Source organism: Felis catus, chromosome C1, assembly GCF_018350175.1.
Source record: "Felis catus isolate Fca126 chromosome C1, F.catus_Fca126_mat1.0, whole genome shotgun sequence".
Lineage (NCBI taxonomy): Eukaryota > Metazoa > Chordata > Mammalia > Carnivora > Felidae > Felis > Felis catus.
The window spans coordinates 42,906,800-42,927,861 of record NC_058375.1 but is presented as its reverse complement, the minus strand read 5'-3'; the positions used below and the strand labels follow the sequence as shown (position 1 = coordinate 42,927,861).

General features: G+C 49.9%; 1 protein-coding gene across 11 annotated transcripts in view; it reads left to right on the top strand.

Annotated features, from left to right (window-relative positions):
• SLC1A7 (solute carrier family 1 member 7) overlaps window positions 1–21,062 on the top strand; it is a 78,104-nt gene that overhangs the window by 30,846 nt on the left and 26,196 nt on the right. For 2 of the 11 annotated variants that reach the window (XM_045035854.1, XM_045035855.1), the window contains exons 1-4: window positions 1,488–1,970; window positions 6,857–6,961; window positions 7,712–7,791; window positions 10,294–10,371. In XM_045035854.1, the coding sequence (XP_044891789.1) occupies window positions 1,758–1,970; window positions 6,857–6,961; window positions 7,712–7,791; window positions 10,294–10,371 (476 nt within the window). In that variant the 5' untranslated portion in view covers window positions 1,488–1,757. Of the gene's footprint in view, window positions 1–1,487; window positions 1,971–6,856; window positions 6,962–7,711; window positions 7,792–10,293; window positions 10,372–21,062 lie in introns of those variants that run through there. The other 9 variants (XM_045035853.1, XM_045035851.1, XM_023258694.2 and 6 more) reach the window with 9 other exon arrangements.

The window sequence follows — 21,062 nt, the reverse complement described above, 5'->3', positions numbered from 1 at the left end:
CACAGTTGGAGAAAAAACACCTCTCAGACTGGTAGCCACCTCACTCTCACCGCCCGAAGCTACTGGCAAAGAGAGGCCCTTCAGAAGATGTTTCTCTCATCCTTTTTTTTTTTTGAGACTTTTAATTTTTTTTTAAAGTAGGCTCCGTGCCCAAAGTGGGGCTCAAATTCACAACCCCCGAGATCAAGAGTCACATGCTCCACCGACTGAACCAAACAGGCACCGCACCCCTAACAGCCCCCACCCTGCCATTTCTCTCATTCTAAGGAGGGCAAGGCTAGGCCCAAAAAAGGCAAGGTCACAGAGCTGGTTAAGTTGGGACCAACATCCAGGGGTCCCCCTCCCAGTCGTGAGCTCTGTTCACAGCTTCAGGGCCTGCACCCCAGCCCCCTCTGCCTGGACCCCCCAGCCCTCCCTGCCATTCCTCGCCCTCTCCTCTCCATCTTCCTCCTTCCCCCCTTCGTCAGGGGAGGACCCCTTGTGCACACGCATGCTCTCCCTGCTGCTGCCTGACTGCCCCTAATGAGATTACAGACTCCTGGTGAGACAGACTAGCGTTAATTCTCTGTAGCTTTAAAGGGCAGGCCGGGCCACAAAAAAAGAGCAAAAAGAAAACTTTGCTCACATAAATGGCTAAATGTGGACGATGATCCTAACAGCACTTTGCCCTGCTCGGCACAGTGCAGTTCACCCCTGCTTTCACACGTAATCTCTGGATGGGAAGTCACACCAGCGTTAATGGTGCTATTATTATGTTTGTTTTTCAAATGGGGAAACTGAGGCACCCTGAGCTTATATGGCTTGCCCAGGGCCACACAGCTAGTAAACGGCAGAGCTGGGAATTGAATAGGTCCCTTGGGCTGTGTCATTTTAAAAAATAATAGTCTATGAGAGCTGACAGGGTTCCCGGCTTCAGGCTTAAAGCAACCTGAGGGATACACATCACAGAGAACGGCCGGCCCCAAGTCTGAACCCAGATCCACTGGGTTCAAGTCCTGTAGCCCCCATAATACGGCTGAGCACTTTTGAAGCCATCTATCTATTCATGTGGTGGAAATCAAACCAACATAGGCCTGAATTCCACTCTGCTACTGCTGCCTCTGTGAAAATGACCAAGGGACTCTCACTCCTGGGGTCTCCATTGCAGTAAAATGAAGGGTGGAGTCTTAGGGTTGTTGGGTGATTCCGTATGATTCACATAAGTCAAGCGACTAGAACAGGCCGGCGCACAACACATGTCCTTTGCCTCGGTTTCCTCATCCGTAAAATGATACATATCAGTACTTACATCTCAGAATCGGTATTAAGATTAAATGCGCTATTGCAAGTAACGTGCTTCTAGAATAGCACCTGCTATGTGGTAAATGCTTAATTAATGTTAGCAATTGCTAGTGTCCTCTTGCTTTGCCTCCAGTTCTTCCTGGAATGAAGTGGGGTTAAAAATCAAACCAACCGAGCAAGCGTCCCTCTGTTCCTCCTGCAAGTCTCTGGGCCCCTCCCTTGTTTAAGAGGTGCACTTGGCTTTGAGGCCCAAACCCCCAGACCACGTGGCCTGCTCTAATTTCCCAGGCCCTGATCTGTTCCTGGCTCCTAATGACGCAGCCGGTAATAGGATTGTGGCTTCCCTCTGGGGCAGACACACAGGCCATGGCCGTGGGGCTGGCGACTGGTGCTTAGCAACCCTGACCACCTGCCTGCTGAGCAGCCAGTGCCCCTGGCTGGGACGCCGAGCCCCCGGCTGGCCTCACGTGCATGGAATGGTGCTGTGCCTTGTGCCAGCAGACTGGGCTCACCATGGTGCCAGGCGCCGTCCTGGCACGAGGGAGGGATGTGTGCAAGCGGAACGGACTGCTCATCCTGTCTGTGCTATCTGTCACCGTGGGCTGCCTTCTCGGCTTCTTCCTGAGGACCCGTCGCCTATCACCACAGGTCAGCCACCCAGAGCTTCACCGGGTCCCCATCGAGGAGGGGTATGTGGGCCTGAGGGACCTGGGAATCACAGTCCCACGCCCCGACTCCCTGGTGACATGGCAGCGGGTGAGGCACTCTGCCTCTCTGGGTCCCAGTTTTCTCATCTGTAGCACGGGTGTGATGTAACACTGCAGGACTGGAGTGAGGTCCAATAAAATGGTGCGGGAAGTGGTTACAAATGGCATCACCAGGTGAGTGAGAGGCAAGGACATCTCCTTAGAAGAACCACAGGGCCACGAGGCATGGGAACAGGAAGAATGAGGACGTGTAAGAATGCAAGGCAGGCATCAGAGAACACCTCTTACAGCAGCTCAGATGAACAGAGAGCCAGGAAGGGTACGCCAGGCAGAAGTAACAGCAGGAGTGAGATGCAGGGCCATGAAAGATTTGGGCATGTATGGAGCAGGCTGTTCATGGCAGCTGGAACGTACACTATGAGGCAGGGGCTGGAGCTCAGGGGCCATCGGGCCTCTGGATCCCATCACCAAGCACAGGCCTGGGACAACTATGAGTAGTTTGGGGCAGGAGAGTGAAATGGTCAGATCTCAGCTTGGAGAGATCATTCTGGTGCTGAGTGCAAGCTGAGGCAGTGATACAGGCAGGGGACCAAATGAGAGGGTGGCTGCAGGGGTGAGACCTACAGCACGATGAACAGGGCACTTGTGAGACCTGTTTCCAAAAGAGGAGCCCTCAGGATGTGGTGGCGGATTGGATGCAGGGCAGGAAATCAGGGCAGGCCCCCAGGTTTCTGGCCTGTGTGACGGCCTGAGCAAGGGCCCCTTTCCCTCTCGGCACCCATCTCCCGCGGGACAGGGAAGGACACTCATACGGCATTAAAGAAAAGATTATTCTGACACTTGTTGTAACAGTAAGGGAGACTTTATTCAGGACTATTCAGGACCATGGGAATAGGAGAGAGAGATCAGGCTTAAGTCCGAACACAACAAAGACAGCTGAGGATTTGGAGCCAATGAGCATGGTATGGGGCCAACAGAGAGAAAATTGCTAAGAGGAAACATGGAGGGTGAAGGGATTCCTGCTAAATCAACTTAGCAGGATTCTTGCTGAAGGTAAAGAGGGGGCATTCTCCCTAAACTGACTTGGCAGGATTTTTGCTATAACTGGGCTAGGCAGGCCGAAGACAAGGCTAAGGATGAGGCCTGGCCGAAAAAGGGCTTAAAGTAGCTCGTCTCGCGTTTGTGCAAGGAGTCTTTGCTGATGGGCTCTTGGAAGATCCCCTATTTCATAAATTTCCTCTTCCTGCAGCTCACGGATACCAGGGGTCAATACACCTGGGGCTCAAGGCATCAGATTTGGTCCCCCATGAAAAGGGAAACACCCCGTCCCTGAGAACTGAGCCCCTATTACAGCAGTAACACTGTTAAGCCACTCTCGGCTATTTAGGGAGAAGCATGGACTCTGGGAGCAGTGGTGGCTCCCAGACCCCGGACTCTGACTCTACTAGTAAATGGCTGTGGCAGGCAAAATGCTGTCTCCTTTCTGGGCTTCGTTTTCCTCATCTGGAGTGGGGGGCACCGTAGGTCCACCAGGATTGTTTTGAGAATAAACAAGGATTCATACAGCATGTGGAAGAACGAATGAATTACAGCGGTGCTGAGTGGCTGGTCCTTCACTCCCCTCTCCCTTATCTACCTGTCCAAGTCCGACCTATGTCCAGGAACCATCTCATATTCCATATATTATAAAAGTTCTTCCAGACCTGCCTCACTCTGAACTAATACTCTGCTCCCACACTCATGCCACGCTCAGCCTTCTGCTGTCACCAGCTGCCAGCCGCCTTGCTTCAGAGCCCTTTGTGCAGGTGTCTATCCCTCCCATCAGAATTTAACTTGATGAATATCACATGGGCTTCCACGAGCCAAAATGTGAGTCTAGTTCAGTGCTTGTCACAGAGACAACCCTTGACTCTTTGCCGAATTGAACTGGCAATGGCACAAACAATCTGCAATCTACTTGCTTTAATTTCCCTGAGCAACAAAAAATATATTTCCTGCAGGAAGGTTATTTTGTGAAAACAAATTGGAATGCTTCTCATTAAAAGCCAAGCTCCTCCGGGGCCTCCTTTGCCAAAGCGGCCTGCCCCATCTGCTTGGAAATGCAAATGCGTTCCGGTCTGGATTAACCTGCCAGATAAACTGAAGGATGTGAAGTCTTAGAACAATTATTTGGCAGGAATTGGCTTTCTCAGCATCTTGCTTTGAAATCCAGGAGTTGTTTCTGTGATCTCTGCCAGTGACTCAGAAACGAAACCCTTATTTTGTCAGCTTATGCAACAGTCAAAAGTCATAAACAATTTGCACAACGGAAGAATGTCCTACTTGTGAAAAGGACTTAGAAAATCACAGGTTTTCTCTTTGGAAATAGTATCTCATTAAAAAAATACAGATTATTTTCAGAGTTCCGGTGAAACCACGGTGAATTTACAGTTGCAGCCATCTTCCTTTCCTTCCTGGAATCCCACTAAAATTATAGTAATGGAATTGTTTAAAGAAGTAAACTCCCAGGAGAATATGAGAGGAGACAGTGGAGAAAAGAAGTCGAGCGAGTACAATAAATTAGGCAAGAAGGGAAGTGGATAGAGTTGAATGGTTGCACTTAGTAGGAGCACAGAAAGCTAAAACCTGTGTCTGTAGAAGTAGATGCCACATCACTTTGGCTTAGAGGACTCTAGAAAGGTTCTGCACTTGAAAGTGCACAGAGCTGCAGGAGGCCACGTGAAGTATGGAGGTGAAATCAGGGGCATTGGTTGGAATTGTGTTAACCAGAGCAATTAGGCCCCTAAGTCCCCTCCAGTTCATGTAATGGGGAGACTCCTTTCCACCCATCTCTACTGTCCTGCCTGTCCCAAAGAGCCAGAGAAGCTTGATTTAGGGATATCAGGCCCACCTGTGTGTGTTGGGAGAGGGGAGGCGATGAGGCACATGCGTCCCACCAATTAGCGGGATCCCCATAAGATTGCTGTCACCTGGGCTTAGACACACCCTCACCCCCTAGCTGGAGTTAGGAAGAGGCTTCTAACTGAAGCCTCAGAGAAAACGTCTCCAAATTCTGCTCTCAGGGGGATTCCTCCCCATCCCATCCTATCCCCAGTGCAAAAGTCAGACTGTCACCTGTTACCTTCCTTTGAGGAGCCATCACTTGACAAGCTTCCCTCATGCACACAGAAGTTTAGTGCCTCACACTTACATATGAGCAGAAGCCAAGGTCAAAGCATCTAACAGAAAGAGACTAAACAAACAGAAAAGAGGGTCTCTATGAAGCAGAGACAATGCAGGAAATAGAAAAACCATTTAAATCTTGTCTTAAGTTTTTTGGACATGTGAGAGAAGATATCGTGACTGTAAAACAGAACAGGATGCAAAAAGAAAGAACAATCTAAAAGCACAAAAGAGTTTTTGAAATTAAAGATCTATGAACCAAGATAAAAATGTCAGTAGCTAGCATAAAGTTGCAGGGATCTCCCAGAACGTAAAACAAGAAGAGATGAAAATAAAAGAAAATATAAGGAAGTCAGAGGTGTCCAACATCCAACGCCCTAATAAGAGTTTTAGAGAGAGCTAGCAGAACATATGGAGAGAAAAATTTCACAGAGAATATAAGACATTTTCTCAGAAGCAAAAAATATGCACCCCACTATGAATTAAAAAAAAAAAAGAAGAAGAAAATCAGAAAATCTCGTCCTGTGGTACATCACCTCATGAAAATTACAGAAAACTGGAAATTGACAGATATTCCTTCAATGGATCTGAGGGAATAGAACAAGTCTCAGCTAAGGGATAGGAAGAATGGTTCCAAACATCATAAGCAACTCTAGAATCTAGAAGACAAGGGGGAGGGAAATTCTTTCAAACTAAGAATCTTATATTTGGCCAGACTACTATCGGACATAAGGGTACAATAAAGCATTTTTGTTCATGCTCATGGGACTCAGAAGTTTCTCTCCCATTCACCCTTATTCTTTAAAGACTTTCTGGCTCATTGGAAACCACAGTAGAACGGGACAAGGAGGCTTGATTTCTGGTCCTGCACAGTCACTGCTAAGTCCCCTCCGTCTCTTGGCTCAGCTGAACTAGATCTTTAAAACCGCTTTCTCAGCACCAAAATTCTATGAGTTGGGGCTTTTCAAAGTATCAGGCTATTAACCAAGCGTTATGTTAAAAAAAAAAAAATGGTTCCAAGTACAAAAATTTAACTTGGATGGTGCTTGAAAGTCCCTGTACCGGCCTCACCCACACCCTTACCCTCAGGAAGGTGGCCTCAAGCATGGTTTGCTAGAAATAGCAAAACAATTGAATTGAATTTAAAAACTTAAAAACAGGGACGCCTGGGTGGCTCAGTCGGTTAAGCCGCCGACTTCGGCTCAGGTCATGATCTCGCGGTCCGTGAGTTCAAGCCCCGCGTCGGGCTCTGTGCTGACAGCCTGGAGCCTGTTTCAGATTCTGTGTCTCCCTCTCTCTCTGACCCTCCCCTGTTCATGTTCTGTCTCTCTCTGTCTCAAAAATAAATAAACGTTAAAAAAAAAAAAACTTAAAAACAGCACACTCAGTTAAATTTGAATTTCAAGTGAACAACAAAAATTATTTGTTGTTGGGGCGCCTGGGTGGCTCAGTTGGTTAAGGGTCCGACTTTGGCTCAGGTCATGATCTCACAGTTTGTGAGTTCCAGCCTGGAATCAGGTTCTGTGCTGACAGCTCAGAGCCCACTTTGGATCTTCTGTATCCCTCTCTCTGCCCCTCCCCCAGTAGCACCCTCTCTCACTCACTCTCTTTCTCTCAAAAATAAATAAACATTTAAAAAAATTATTTGTTGTTCATACGAAATTCATATGAAATTCAACTGGGTTTAGTGACCGCTTCTACTTCAGCTGCCAGGTTCTGGACATGTGACTCTGGAGACAGCTGACGGGCGAGGAGACCTAATCCAAGGCCCCAAGGGTAGGCTAGACCCAGCGGCCTGTGAGGAAGCCAATGTAAGAACTCTGCCCGGTAGGGGCTCTTTATATTGGATGGTGTCCCACCAACCCGATTCTCTCTCCTTTGCCAGGAGGCTGGCAAGAACGCATGATGATGCCAGGATGGGTTGGGGGTGGGGAGGCACCAGAGAATGGGCCCAATGCAGAAGAAGAAACTGACTCAAGAATGTCATGCTCTGTGGATGAGTCAGTCTCCCCATAAACTAGACTGGAATTCCATTGCAGGAACTGTGCCTAATTCATTCTGGGGTACCCAGCACGATGCTCGGCCATATGGGCTGAATGAACGTGTGAACAGTATATGGCCCTGTCCTCTTGCCACTTACCATCTGCTACATGAGTTATACCATGAATGGGCAGATGAATGGTGCAGAGGTGGAGGAGAGCTGTCATTTACTGTGGTTACTGAACATTTACTCTCATCCAGGCACTCTGCCAGGTACTTTATGTACCTCCTCTCATTTAAGCCTCCAAATGATCCTATGAAGTAGTTGTTACCCTTGTTACAGATGAGAAAAACTCAGAGAGATCGAGTAACTAGCTTCAGGCCACACAGCTAGTTACAGGGGGTCAAGATTAGAACCCAAGTCTGTTTGGCTCCAAAGCCAGTGCTTCCTCTGTGGACTCTGCTGTCCACGTGCTGGACAGGAGAGGGTGGGTGAATCAGGGCTTTGAACGTTGTAAAGAATGGAGCAGCTGTGAGGTTGGTACTGCCTGCTATAACCCCAGCTCTTCCTGCATTTTCAGGAAATTAGTTACTTCCAGTTTCCTGGAGAGCTCCTGATGAGGATGTTGAAGATGCTGATCCTGCCACTGGTGGTCTCCAGGTGAGGGAGGGGCAGGTGTTTGGCTGGGAGGCCAGGGCTGGGAGGGGAGAAGATTCTGTACAGATTCAGTAGGTGCCCTGCTCCTGCTGTGGGTGGCTGGCCTGAAAACTGTGATTGGGGGTCTTTATGGGCACTCGGGTGTGGCACGGGCTGCTGAAGCCTGGGTCGTTCAGTGGCACCAGTTATTTCAGTCCCATTCAGTGGACTTTTTAGTGACTTAAAAAAGTGACTTGGTGTCATAGGACGTGACCTGGCTCCCAGGTAGCTCAGGGCCAGGGAGTTCAGGGATTGCTTCCCAGCAGAGGGGCTCTTTATGGTGAATGCAGCTGGGTGTGGGGAAAAGACAGCTTTGGAGACATTCATGAGTTAATATGCTGGCTCAGCTCTGCAACCTTGGACGGTTCCCAAACTCCTCTGAGCTTCAGTTCCCTCACCTATACAATGAGAATAATAGCACCTACTCCAAAGGGTTGTTGCAAGGACTGTACGAGACTATATACTCGCATGTGCTAGATGTTCGAAGGACTGGGTCACAGAGTGTGAGGAAGGGTGGTGGGAGCTGAAGTTGGGGGGAGGTTCTTGCCCCAGCATGAAAGACCTTGTATGCCAGGCTTAAGAATTCAGACTTTACTCACGGGGGGAGGACCACTGGAAATCACTGGAGATCACCTGTCTCTACCAATGGCATGCTGTGTGGCCTTGAGCAAGTCCTTGCCCTTCTCTGCGTCTCAGATTTCCCCACCTATAACAAGCTGGCTGCTCCAGGTGGTGTCTAAGAGCCCTTCATTGCTCTGAGGCTGTGGGTTTGGAATCCTCACCTCCCAGGACTTCTCCGCAGGGAGGGAGGTGCACACATCTCTGAGACCTGTATGTGTGTGTTGGAGGAGGGTAGTGGGCTCTGTCCCTTAGGGCACGGTCATCGCTTCGCAGCCTCCCTGCTGCTGAGCCCTGAGACATGAGCCAACTCCTCTCCCCTTTCCCTCTAGTGTGGGGAGGCCCTCTCTACTCCCCGCAGGGGCGCTTTGTCAAGTACAGTTCGACTTCCTGCAGGCAGCACTCAGGTCTCTCAGGACTCAGCCTCCATCCCATCCAAGACTCTGCTGAAACGCAGCTTCCCTCCCTCCAGAAGCTTTCCCTGATTCCCCAACCCACTCTGCTTGTCATCTCCTCTCTATGCATCTTTTGAGTCATTCACTGGGTCAGTGAATCTGTCAAGGTCACCAGTAGCTTCCATGTTGCTAAATCCAAAGGACACTCTCAGTTCCTGCTCTGTGTGACCTCTCTCTCCACAGCAGTTGCTACACTCAATAGAGCAGCTGATCCCCCCCTTCCCTCTTGAAATCCTCCTCTTGGTGCTCCCCTCCCCCCGCCTCTGTGGTTGCCTGCTCTCTGCCCCTTTATCCTAGCTTCTCTTCCTCTACTCCACTCTGAATGTCGTCGCTTTTGAGACTTCTCTCGTCCATTCTCATGGCTTTGAGGTACGACCCAGAAGCCCAACACTCCAAGTACAGATTTCCCCCCCAGACCTCTCATCTGAGCACCACACTTGAACTACCTATTTGACATCGCTCCTGGATGTTCAACAGGTGTCTCAAATTTAGTGTCACCAGCCTGAGATTTTACCCCGCAAACCAGTTCCTTCTCCTGTTTTCTGCTTGTCATTACACGGCAGCTCCGTCCACCCAGCTATTCAAACCTCCTTGCTTATTCCCGTCCCATCCCCACCACCAGCCAGTCTGCCAGTGACTGCGTCTGGTTCTGCCTCCCAGTGCCAACCCAGCTTCACCCCCACCACACGGGGCCAGACTCCACAGCAACCTCACTGGCCTCCTGGCTTTGGTCCTTGCTCCCCTCCTACCCGTTCTCCACCCAGTGGTCAGAGTGACCTCCTGAAAAGCCATCTGGGCCATGCCATTCATTAACCTGAACGAACATGACATTCCATGGCATCTAGAACAAACTCTCCCGCCCTTACCCTGATCTCAGAGGCCCTGCCTGATCCTTCCCTGCCTGCACCCCACCTCATGCCAGGCTCCACTCACTCCAGTCCCACTGGCCTTTTAGACCAGACCGAACCCTCCCCCACCTCAGGGTCTCCACACATGCTGTTCCTTCTGCCTCCAACACTTCATATCTCTTCCTCTTGATCTGTTTTTTTTTTTTTTAATATAACTTATTGTCAAGTTGGCTAACATACAGTGTATACAGTGTGCTCTTGGTTTTGGGGGTAGATTCCCGTGATTCAATGCTTACATACAACACCCAGTGCTCATCCCAACAAGTGCCCTCCTCAAGGCCCATCGCCCATTTACCCCTCCTCTTCCTCTTCTTTAGATCTCCATGTCACCGTCACTGCCTTAGAAAGGCCCGCCCCACCCATCCCCCCTCACTACCACCTTCACTCTGCCTCACCACACCCTATTCCTTTCCCAGCACACCCCTTACCATCCACTGTTGTCCTGTATGTATTCACTTGTTTGTTTGTTTCTTGATCTCCCACAGGGACTGTAAAGTCTGTAAAGGCAGAGACGGTAGTCTGCTGAGGTTCCACTCTGGACCTAGCCAAGTGCCTGGCACATAGTAGGTACTCCTTAATACTTGTCAAGTGAATCAGTGAAGGAATTCAACAATCAGGCATTGTGCTCTCTGGGCACTTGGCCCTGTCCTGGGTGCTGCACATACAGAGATCAGTGAGGGTCAGTCCCGGCGGAGCTCACAGGCTGTGAGGGAGAAAACAGATGGTTACATGACAGCTAGGTAAGTGTGTCAATGGAAGAAGCAGAGGACTCTTCTCTTTTCTCCTTTTCCCCTGGATTTATTATGATATAAGGCGCAGGAATCCTGTTAGGTGGCTTTACGGTCCTTTGCCATGACCGTCCTTTACTGCCCAGGTGTCACCGCGTACCCAGAACAGAAATACCTCAAAGACAGAGGGTTTGCATGGACTTGGAGTCCCACAGACCTGGGCTCCCACCCTGGCGCTATTGGCTTCTGGCTGTGTGATCTTGGGCAAGTCATTTGACTTTTAAAAAGGCCTGGAGTCAGTCAGAGACCTGGGACCTAGACATGCCGCTACCACAAATTATCACATGATCTTAGGTAAGGCACCTTCACTCTGGGCCTCGGTTTACCCAGCTTACCTAGCAACTAAGGGCCTGTCCAGCTCTCCAAGTCCTGTCTCTCACTAGACAGAAGTGCTTTCTCTGGGCTTGGAATGGAATGCGGTATTAACTTGAGAAAAGCCAGTGTGTGTTCACACATTTCCTTTGTTTATTATACGGTTTGGGCTCGTGCAGAGCAACCGTGTCACTGAAAAATGGAAGTGCTTTCGTATTCTCCTACCAAGGGAGAATTGAACCTTCTTAAGGGGGAAAAAAATGACACATTTCTAAGCCCCAAACCCTCTGTCCTTGAACTCACCTTCCTTTAGCTTCAACTGTGATCCATCCATCCATCGGTCGCCCACAGTTCCCCGAGCGCTTGCTCCTGGCCACTTCAAGGCTGTGACCCCTGTCCTCCAGGAGCAGCCACTCCCGTGTTACCACTCAGGGCAGAGCAAAATCACCAGAGCTGCCTCGACAGTTCAGAGGTCAGGGATTTTCTGCAGGGTAACCGCTCCAGGGCAGTGGGAGGATACACATTAAGGCACATTTGCTCCCAGGTCCGATAACCTGCAATTCTGGGTGCCCGGCCACCTCTTTTCCAACAGAACCTGCCACCCCATTCCTATGCCACGTCCCTGGGATCAGGCTGGTTACGTCAGTAGCCCCTAAATGGGCCGCATGCTTTTCTGCCTCCATACCTTTGCTCCCGTTGTTCCTCCTTCCACGAATGCCCTCTTCTCTTCCCAATTAAAGCCTCACTCTGCGTGCAAGACCCAGCTCAAGGTGCCGTGTGCAGTTCTCCCAGCTCTTTATTTATTGATAACGATTGATGATGACCGGTCTCCACCACAGGTGCTGCTCATAACCCTGGGTGTACTCAGTATCGTTAGTTCAATGAATTCACAGTCACAGCTGGCACACAGCATGATGGGGTACAGACCCCTTTTTTTGTACAGTAGTGAAACAGCATTCCTATCTGGATGAGCCACTCCTAGGCCAAGAATTCCCTCTGCCAAGGTCACCAGTCGCTGTGACCCCTCCATGGAGAAGGACCGTGTGCATCACTGTGTTTTTATGTGAGATACTGGGAGGGGGGTCGGGTTCATTGTCCCCCATGTCAATGGTGGTGGTCAGTGTAACAGATTTTTGCAGGAGACAGAAAATGAATAGACGAGCAAAGAGGGATGATGAGGTATAAAGAAATATGGGTGGTAATGGTGGGCAGTTGACACAAAGGATGATAAGATCCTATGCCTGCCTTGAGGAGTCTCACCATCTGGAAAGGGGACAGTCACAGAAACACTTTGTTTTAGAGAAAGGACGCCCAACTCGAGCCAGCCTGGGTTGGAGCCCAGCTCAGTCAGTCTTCCCACAGTCTAGCATCTTCCAGCTCTTGGACATCTTGTCTCTAGAATCCACTCCAAACCAGCACCTGGCCTGAGCCCCCTCCTCAGACAGGCATGCCATAGCCCAGCTGAGTGCAACCTCCCCTTGGCCAGTTGTGGCTTCCTAATTTGCAGTGAGGGAGGTGAGCAAACAGTACTGGTAGGTGTGGCTGAGAATCTGCAGGAGACTCCAGGGGAAGAGCACTTACTGGACGTGTGACCCTAATCAAGTCCCAGCATCTGAGCCTTAGTGACCTTCCCTGTAAAATGGGGACAACACCCACCTCCCTCACAGGGTTATTCTCAGAATGAAATAAGATCATGTACTTGGAGCACCCAGCATAGCTCCTGATATATTATGAATGTAGCATGTTTTCTCTAACTTATTAAGGCTTCTCCAAGGCCCAGATGAGATGTTTCATGAACCTGTTTTGCACCCGTTTTGCTCTCGGCAGGCAACCCCTTTGGGTGACCTGTTCTTCCTTCGTGCTTTCACTTAGCACCTGCAGCTTACGTGTCACTCTCTCTGGAAAGTCTCTCTCGACTCAGGCACACCTGGGAACACTGATACAGACCTGCATGTAGGTCTGAGTCCTGCGCACCTGTGTTCATGGCAGCCTTCCCAGGCACGTGGACGAGGTGCCATGCACGTCCACACGGCACACACACGTCACCTGTGCCCAGAGCCATTTCCCGTGTGATAGGGTTCATCCTCCATGAACCCTAGTGCTCACTACCTCTGGCTCTCCTCTGCCCTCGCATTCCTGCAACTAGTCAGGGGACAGCCTTCGTCAGTCTCCCATGCACACACATATCCCTGCTTCAAACAGTACGTAAATTTAGCAATTTTCATTGACAGTTGGGAGCAAGATCACAGGTAAGGATTACACTGAGAAGTGTAAGCCCTTCAGCCATCTCGTGGTTCTCTCTCTCTCTCTGTACATTCGTTATCTATTACTACGGAACAAATTACCACAAACTTAGCCAATTAACACAACCCCCATTTATTATCTACCACTTTCTGTGGCTCAGAATCCCAGGCATGGCTTAGTTGGATCCTCTGCTCGGGGTCTCATGAGGCTGCAAAGTGTAAGCTGAGCTGTGTTCTCCTCTGAAGGCTTGGCTGGGGAAGAATCTATTTCCAAGCTCATTTGAGTTGGTGGCAGAAGTCATTTCCTTGTGGCTGTTTGTCCGAGGGCCCCCCTCCTTAATGGCTATCAGCTGGAGGCCACCTTTGGGTCCTAGAGGCTCCCTGTGGTTCTCTGCCTGCTGGCTCTCTCCAAAGGCAATTCCCAACATAGTTTTTTGCTTCATCAAGGCCAGAAGGAGGATCCCTCACTCTCCAGTCTTCTGAGACAGTCCTTTATAGCATAATCATGGGAGGGACATCCCATCACCTTTGCCATATTCTATTAGTTAGAAGCAAGTTCCAGATCCCACCTACACTTAGGGAGGGAGAGTGTACAAGGGTGTGGATCATTGGAGGGTCAGTTTAGGGTGTAGCCACTTCTTTCTTTCTCTCTCCCCACCTCCCTTCTCTCTACCCCTATTCCAAGACCAGCCAGAAATCCTGTCCTCCTCGTCTTTTACAAGTCATTTCCACGCATGCCCTGCTCTTGGACTGGGGCGGGGTGGGGTGCTGCTCAGCTCTTGGTCCAAGTAGCTTATCGAGGAATTTCTTCTAAACAAGGACAACTCTCTTACTATAAAAATAATTCTGAAGAAAATAAGTTTCTCAGGGGACCTGAGTGGTGCAGTCGATTGAGCATCCAACCTCAGCTCAGGTCATGATCTCATGGTTCATGGGGTCGAGCCCCGCATCAGGCTCTGTGCTGACAGCTCAAACCTAGAGCCTGCTTCAGATTCTGTGTCTCCCTCTCTCTCTGCCCCTCCCTTGCTTGTGATCGGTCTCTCAAAAATAAATAAGTGTTAAAAATTTTTTTGAAAAGAAAATAAATTTCTCTATCTCTTTTACAGGAACATCCCAGGGCCTACTATAGAGTAGGTACCTAATAAATGAATATTAAATGGGTTAAGAGCAGTGGAAGGGCAGCTAAGGCAGAATTCTGGGAAGTTTCATGACCAACATTTGAACTGACGCTTGGAGGATGGTTAGGAGTTGCCTTTAAATATTTTTTTGTATTTAAAAAATTCTGTAGGGGCACCTAGGTGGCTCAGTTGGTTGAGCATCTGACTCTTGATTTGGGCTCAGGTCACGATTCCAGGTCGTGGCATCGAGCCCCACATCAGGCTCCATACTGAGCATGGAGCCTGCTTAATATTCTCACTCTCTTTCTCTCTCTCTCTCTCTCTCCCTCTGCCCCTCTCCCCTGCTTGTGCTCCCTCTCTGTGTGTCTAAAATTAAAAATAAATAAATAAAATTCTATACTTACAGGCACTTTAGATAATTGAGGGAAAAAATCCCCCATTACCCTTCAGTCTTAATTCTGCCACTGTTATCTTTTTTCCCTATAAATGTTTGCTTTTATTCTTAGTAGTGAATCATGAGGCCCAGGGTGTAGGGTGTAGTCCTTGGCTGACTGCTTCAGAAGCTCACCCTCATCTGAGCCCCTGCACTGGCTGGGCCAGTCCTCTGATGCTGACAAGAGGCAACCAAATAAACCAAATGCCAATTTATTCATTCACAAAGTTATACATATGACTGGTTATACATACAACTGCTAAGGAGCACAGGTGCGCACAGTCTGGCCAGAACGTTTCTCCCTGTAGCCTCACCACTTGGGGAACCCACTGGTTACATGTTTGCCCGCAGGACGATTTGAGTTTTTAATTGTAAAACCAGTGTGACTTCAGGTTTGCCACTTTAGTTATTTTCTGGGTCCCACCTGGTGGAGCCCCATCATATGTGCATTTAACTTAAACAAAATCAGTTACGCCCTCCCCCATTCATGCTCTGTCTCTCTCTGTCTCGAAAATAAATAAATGTTAAAAAAAATTAAAAACAAAAAACAAAAAAAAATCAGTTACGTATGCTGTGGGAAACAGAGAAAAATAATTTAAAGGAGCAGGAGGCTGCCCCCATTCAAAGAGCTGTGCTCTTGAGGTGGGTGTGCTTTGCACTAAGCCAGTCTTGGTCCCCATGTGCCTCTCAAAGTGTGAGCCTCTCCCTGCAGCAATTGTGATTCTAGGGCATGAAGAGGAGATTGGGTTTGTTTTTTTCCCCTTTACATCATGGCTTCTGAGTGTACTCAGACTGCTTCAGCTGGTGTTCACCTAAAGAAACAGCAAACCCATTTCAAGTCGGGAAGAAAACTGCCTTGAGTGAACTTATATAAAACTATGCCTCCTCAACTTCATGGGCAACTTAAGGGACCTTCAAGGCAAATTTAATTATACTTGGTTTTTGCTTTATGTACTGACTTCAGAACTGAATGTGCTGAATATGGTCCTACTCCTCTGTACAGCGGGAAGCCCAGTGTCTTCCTCTTGAGGCTCGTACCATTGGCCAAACTCAGCTTTGGTGAGCTTCCAGCCAAGTAGATGGAAGTGGAACATTGGATCTTACCTCTAGCCCTGCTGCTCTGGTTCCTACCGCATGGTGTCGCTGTTGAACACAGGTCCTGCATGGTCTGGTTCAAGTCAGCACAATAAGCAGGTGCATATTCCTGCTCTGGCTCCTAGACCCACTGAAGTGCCCAGTCGTTGTTCCTCAAGGCAGCCATGCCCTGAGCGTGGCTCCTTGGGATTGAGCTCTGGTCCCTTTTCTCCCACTGTTGCATTAGCCCTGGGGGCTTTTAGTGCCAGCAGATCGTGGTCATAGGCACCCTGGTATACCCTGACCCTAACTTCAAATCACAGGGAGCAGGGGTTGGGATCTTAGTCTCTTTTCTCTCAGAAGGCTCCTGGGCCTCTCATGCAAACTGATGCACCCTTTCATAGCTCTGCACGCAGCTCTTAAAGTCTCAAGGTCTTAAGATGTGTCCGTCAACCCACAAAATCTCTCCTTTCCCCTGGACTAAGTGTGCCTTCTCACCTTATATTTGCCATTTGAAAATGTTTTCCAAAAATTAAGTCAGCTGCAAGGAGACTATAGAAGGAGCCTCAGACAAAATTTAGAAAATCCCGCCTCCCGTCACATTGGCCTAGCAATAGTCTGATGGTTAGGACCTGCCACAGCATTGTCAAAGCCCTTGAATGAGGGCTCCCCTCCCATGGGTGGTGCTTGGGTAGGTCCTGAGGGCTTTGCAGCTCTCAGCACTCTTCTCTGTGCCCCACTGCTGATTGATCCCATGTGAATTATGCCTCTTCCACTAGAAAAGTCAAGCTTTTGGAGCCTTGGGGGCCTTCCTTTCCTGTTTCCTCTCAATGATAGCACCTGTCACTACTCCGATCCCTTTTCCTTTTAATATACAGTTTATCTCAAAGAGTACTGGCAATTTTCTGTTCCTTTACATTCTTGGAGGATACCTTACTGTTACTTTCTGCAAAAAGAAATCTAGGTGCTTCTTCTTTTTTCTTTTTCACTCAATGTGATGTCATAAGAATGGTCCATGCTGTACCCTCATCTCCATAATCTTGTTTTCATCTTGCACTTGGGCTGGAACAGAGTTTGTGAAGCCCTTTTCCTTTCACTTGACACTTAGGATACTGCTGGATATCCTTTTGGGGCATCACTGTGTCCCACGACTCCAGAGTTACCTCGAGTTCTATTATTTACCACACTCTTGGCCTCGGCCATAGAATAGACACAATGCCACCTGCAAATTTACAAAACAGTTTCCAGCAGGTGCTTTCTTATTTTTGTGTTTTGGTGGCCCATCAAGGCCCCACCGTTTGCTTCTAAGCTTGGGGAGTCAACTGAGCCTTGTTTTCACACATCCCCAGACAGGCAACACCAGAAAGCAAGGGTGGGTCAGCCCAGCATCTGGATCCAGCGAGGGCCTCCAATTCTCTGTTTGTTCTTTGCCAAACCCTCCTCTCCCCTCATCCTTCAATTTCTTAAACCAGGCATCATTCAAGGGAAACTGAATCCATGTGTTTGTGATTCACTGATGCTGAACATGGCAGAATGTTTTGTAGGCTTCACATCACAGCAAAGAAATCCAAGTGCGTGTGTGGGTTTGTGTGTGACTGTGTGGTGTGTGTCTTTACATGTGCATATGGTGTGCATGTATGTGTGTGCATGTGCATTCCTTTGTATTTATTGTTTTCCTTTCCATTTCTTGTAAAAATTTGAAACTGATTTTTCTTAGAATCAGGAAATCATGTTTGGCCAAAGAAACCTAACACTCCCTTCTCCCCCTTCCTGAGGAACTCTAGCTTGGCAGAAAACTCCCAAACACCCACGTTCTAACTTATTGGAGATGGTCCTGGGCCGAGCGGCTGTTGAAGTCTGGTTTGGAAGCCGGTGTTCAGGGGGCAGCTGTCCGGGCTCCCCAGCACACAGCGAGTGAGAGGGAGGCTGGAGGAATGGGCAGCCTGTGTTCTGGCTCCTCCCCTCAAGCCGTGGGGCAACTTTTCTTAGCAGAGCTCAGCTGACCTCTCAGATGGGAGCTCTGGGATTCTGTCCTTGGCCCTCTTGCCCAGTCAGCTGACCGCCTTACTCATCAAGAAGGGGAACATGGCCCAGCTGTGGGCTGCGGGTGGGGTCAGACCATAAGCCTGGTGACTCCAAAAACCTCCCCAATTTTATCACCCATCGCAGACTCTCTTGTCTTTCCCCCTCATGGTAAAGAATTCCTACTCATCCTGCAAGGATCCATTCAGCAGCCACCTCCTCTGGGAAGCCTGGATTCCCAGGCTAGGCCAGATCCTGCGTCTGGCCCCTACCAATCATAGCCATGACCCAGGGTTCTGTGTTGTCCAGATGGAGGTCTTTCCACCAACTGGATGGAGTTCCTTGAGGACCAGAAACTCACCTCATTCATTTCTGGGAACCAGAACACCCGGAGAAAGTTTTCAACATGGGGCAGGCTGGGAACATATTAGAGTCTGGGGATGTGCAGGAGGTTTTGAAAAGCTCCCACTATCCTTCTTCGTGGAGAACTGTCGCACTGGAGGGTCTCATTCGACGTGGAGAAAGCCTCATTTGGGCTGCCCAGCCTGAGTCCTCGGTGGGTAGACACCAGGAGCCCCCCTGGTGGAGGGAGAGGAGGCAGGAGACCTATTTTCCCTTACTCTGCGGTGTGGGGTGGTTTTTCCTTCCTCTGGAGTGGGGCTCCTTACCATGGCAAGTGGCACCGGTCATAACCAGGCATCCCAAGGAAGTTGTTCCTAATGGTAGAGCAGAGTAGTCATCCTCCACGGGAGCACTCTGGCTCCCTCACACCTGACATTCTTTGCCTAGTGGAAAGAAAGGGGTAGGAGTTCAGCTCTCATGGAATCAGGAACTGGACTTGACCCTTATTACACTTGGGAATACAGCCTTCCTCAAGTGGTTGAGAATGGTCAATGGTCAGACCGTGAGCTCTGAGGGCTGCAGCTTTAGCTCCTCCAGCTTTTACTTTTGATTCAGTTGAAGCTTGTTATTTGCACATCATCTGTGAGCATGTTATTTGCAAGCCCCAGTTAAGCATTGTCCTGGTGCCCAGGGGCCTGGGAAGGAGGGACCTTCAGAGGGCAGTTGGGGATGACAAGACAGCAGTGTCCCACTAGACACAGACCCATGCCTGGCTCTGTGCCTGCCCGCCTCCGGTCCCTTGTCCTTTTCCCACCCCACTTCTGCACTCCGAGCTCACAGCATCTAAAATGGAACCAAAGAACTTTGGTGTGTGTAGCTCCAGAGGACAGAGCTGGGCCCAGAATGGGGAATTCTCTTCCCTGGAGGTGGATTTCATTCTGACACCAGGAAGGACTTTCTAATAAGCATAGCTAGCCCATATGGAGGAGCTGACAGAAGGTAGTGGGTTCTCTGTCCTTGGAAATGTACAGGCAGAGGCAGTAGAGAAATTTGTGCCCTTGGTAGGGGGTACCAGGTCCAGATGATCCCATCTTTAGCCAAGTGGGAGTCTGGGCACCCTGCCTCAGGTCGTAGAAGGAGTTGGCTTGAGGGTGAGGGTGTGGCAGAGCCATCTGGGAAGAGTAACGCGGCGCTAACGTGGCACTTGCTGTCAGCTGCTGGGCCTGTCATCTGCTCTGGGGGGTGGGAAACAGCAAGGCATGATGCTTGGAAGGGCTGAAGGGATTGTCATGGACCCCCAGATGCCTCCTCCCAGCTGCCTTTCTGATAGACTCCCTGCAGCTGCATCCTGGGGCCTGTTTGGGGGAGCCTCCATGACTGGGTCAGCTGAGGCCAGAGCCCAAGGACTCTGCCATGGGGCTTCCTGTCTCTGACATCCTAGTGCCAGGCTGTTGTGACTATGGATGTTGTCATACTAGTGGACCAGGGTTTTTGTCTACTTATTGGGTGGCCTTAGCAAGTTGCTTGCACACCTCCGGTGACTGGGAGTTCACTACTTCTCAAGGTGGTCCATTCCAGGGCAGAAAGTTATTCCTAGTGCTGAGCTGAAATCTCCTTCCCTATAGCTCTCCCCACCAGTCCCAGCATTCCCCCCCACAGCCCCTGCCCCCTCAGCTGCTTCCCCAGGCCTGCATCTCTGTCAAAGCCACCTACCCCAGCTGTAACACACACCTCCCTCCCCTGTCCTTTTCCCAGTGGGTCTCCACCTCAGGGCAAGTCCATGACCTTCTCGACAAGCTCCCCAGGCTTCTGACCCCACAGCCAGAGGCCCACCAGCCCTTCGGCAGCCCCGTTCCCCGGCTGACTCAGCAAGCTAGCAGCAAACACACCCCAAAGTCCCCTCCCCGCTTGCTGCTGCTGCGGCTCAGCACCCCCCACAACCCCCACCCCCAAATCCCGCCCAGAGTTTGTGCTCTCCCAAGCTGTGGAAGCCAGGTCTGGCCCAACACGTGTCCGTGCTCAGTTTTATCATGTCAGACTTGGCCCGTGGTCCCAGCCTGCTGGGGTCTGCTTAGTCCCAACTCCCTCATCCAACACATTAGCTGTCGTCTACAAATCTGATCCACATGCTGTCAGTGGCCTTGGTCAAGCCATTGATAAAAATGACCAGGAAGGAGAGGCAGAGGGAACAGCCCTGAAGCACACCTCCAGGGACCCTCTCAGAGTCTCTTCACTCAGGAGAGGGCACTGCCTCAGAGAGTCACTCCCAAAAGCTCCCATCTGTTCCCAAAAGTTCTGGTGCCAACTGCCTTGACATCACACAGACACACAGTGCCAGAGGCATCCCCTAAACCTGGCAAGAGGACCAAAGCTGGGAACCCACAATGGATGCTTATGGTCATCAGACCTAAGGCGCCCTTTTAATAGTCTCGTCTAGAATTGCACCCTGGTTTGACATCACACACATCAGCAAAGCTGCACCCAGGCTAAGCCAGGTCCTGGGCTTCGAGGACCTGGAACTGAGCCAGATTCATACCTTCCCTGGAGGAGCTCACAGTCTGCTGGGGCAGGCCGTCACTTAAGAGACAATGACATTGTAGAGCAAATGCTAATAATTGCAACGTATTGAATATTTATTATGTACCAGGCACTGTTCTAAACCTAGATTTACCCTCACAACGAACCATCATTTACCTCCATTTTATCCTCCAGTGGAAACTGAGGCACCCAGAGGCTCAGGAACTTGACAAAGGCTCCCGGCTATTGAGGGATAAATGTGGGAGCATACAGGAGCTGCCTAGCCTACCCAGGTGGGCTCAAGGGGCCCTTCAGAGAGGTGGTGCCCGAGTGGAGACTGGAAAGATGAATAGCAGTAGGAGGGGACAGGAAAGGAGTGTGGGAGGGGCAGGGGCAAGGGGACTG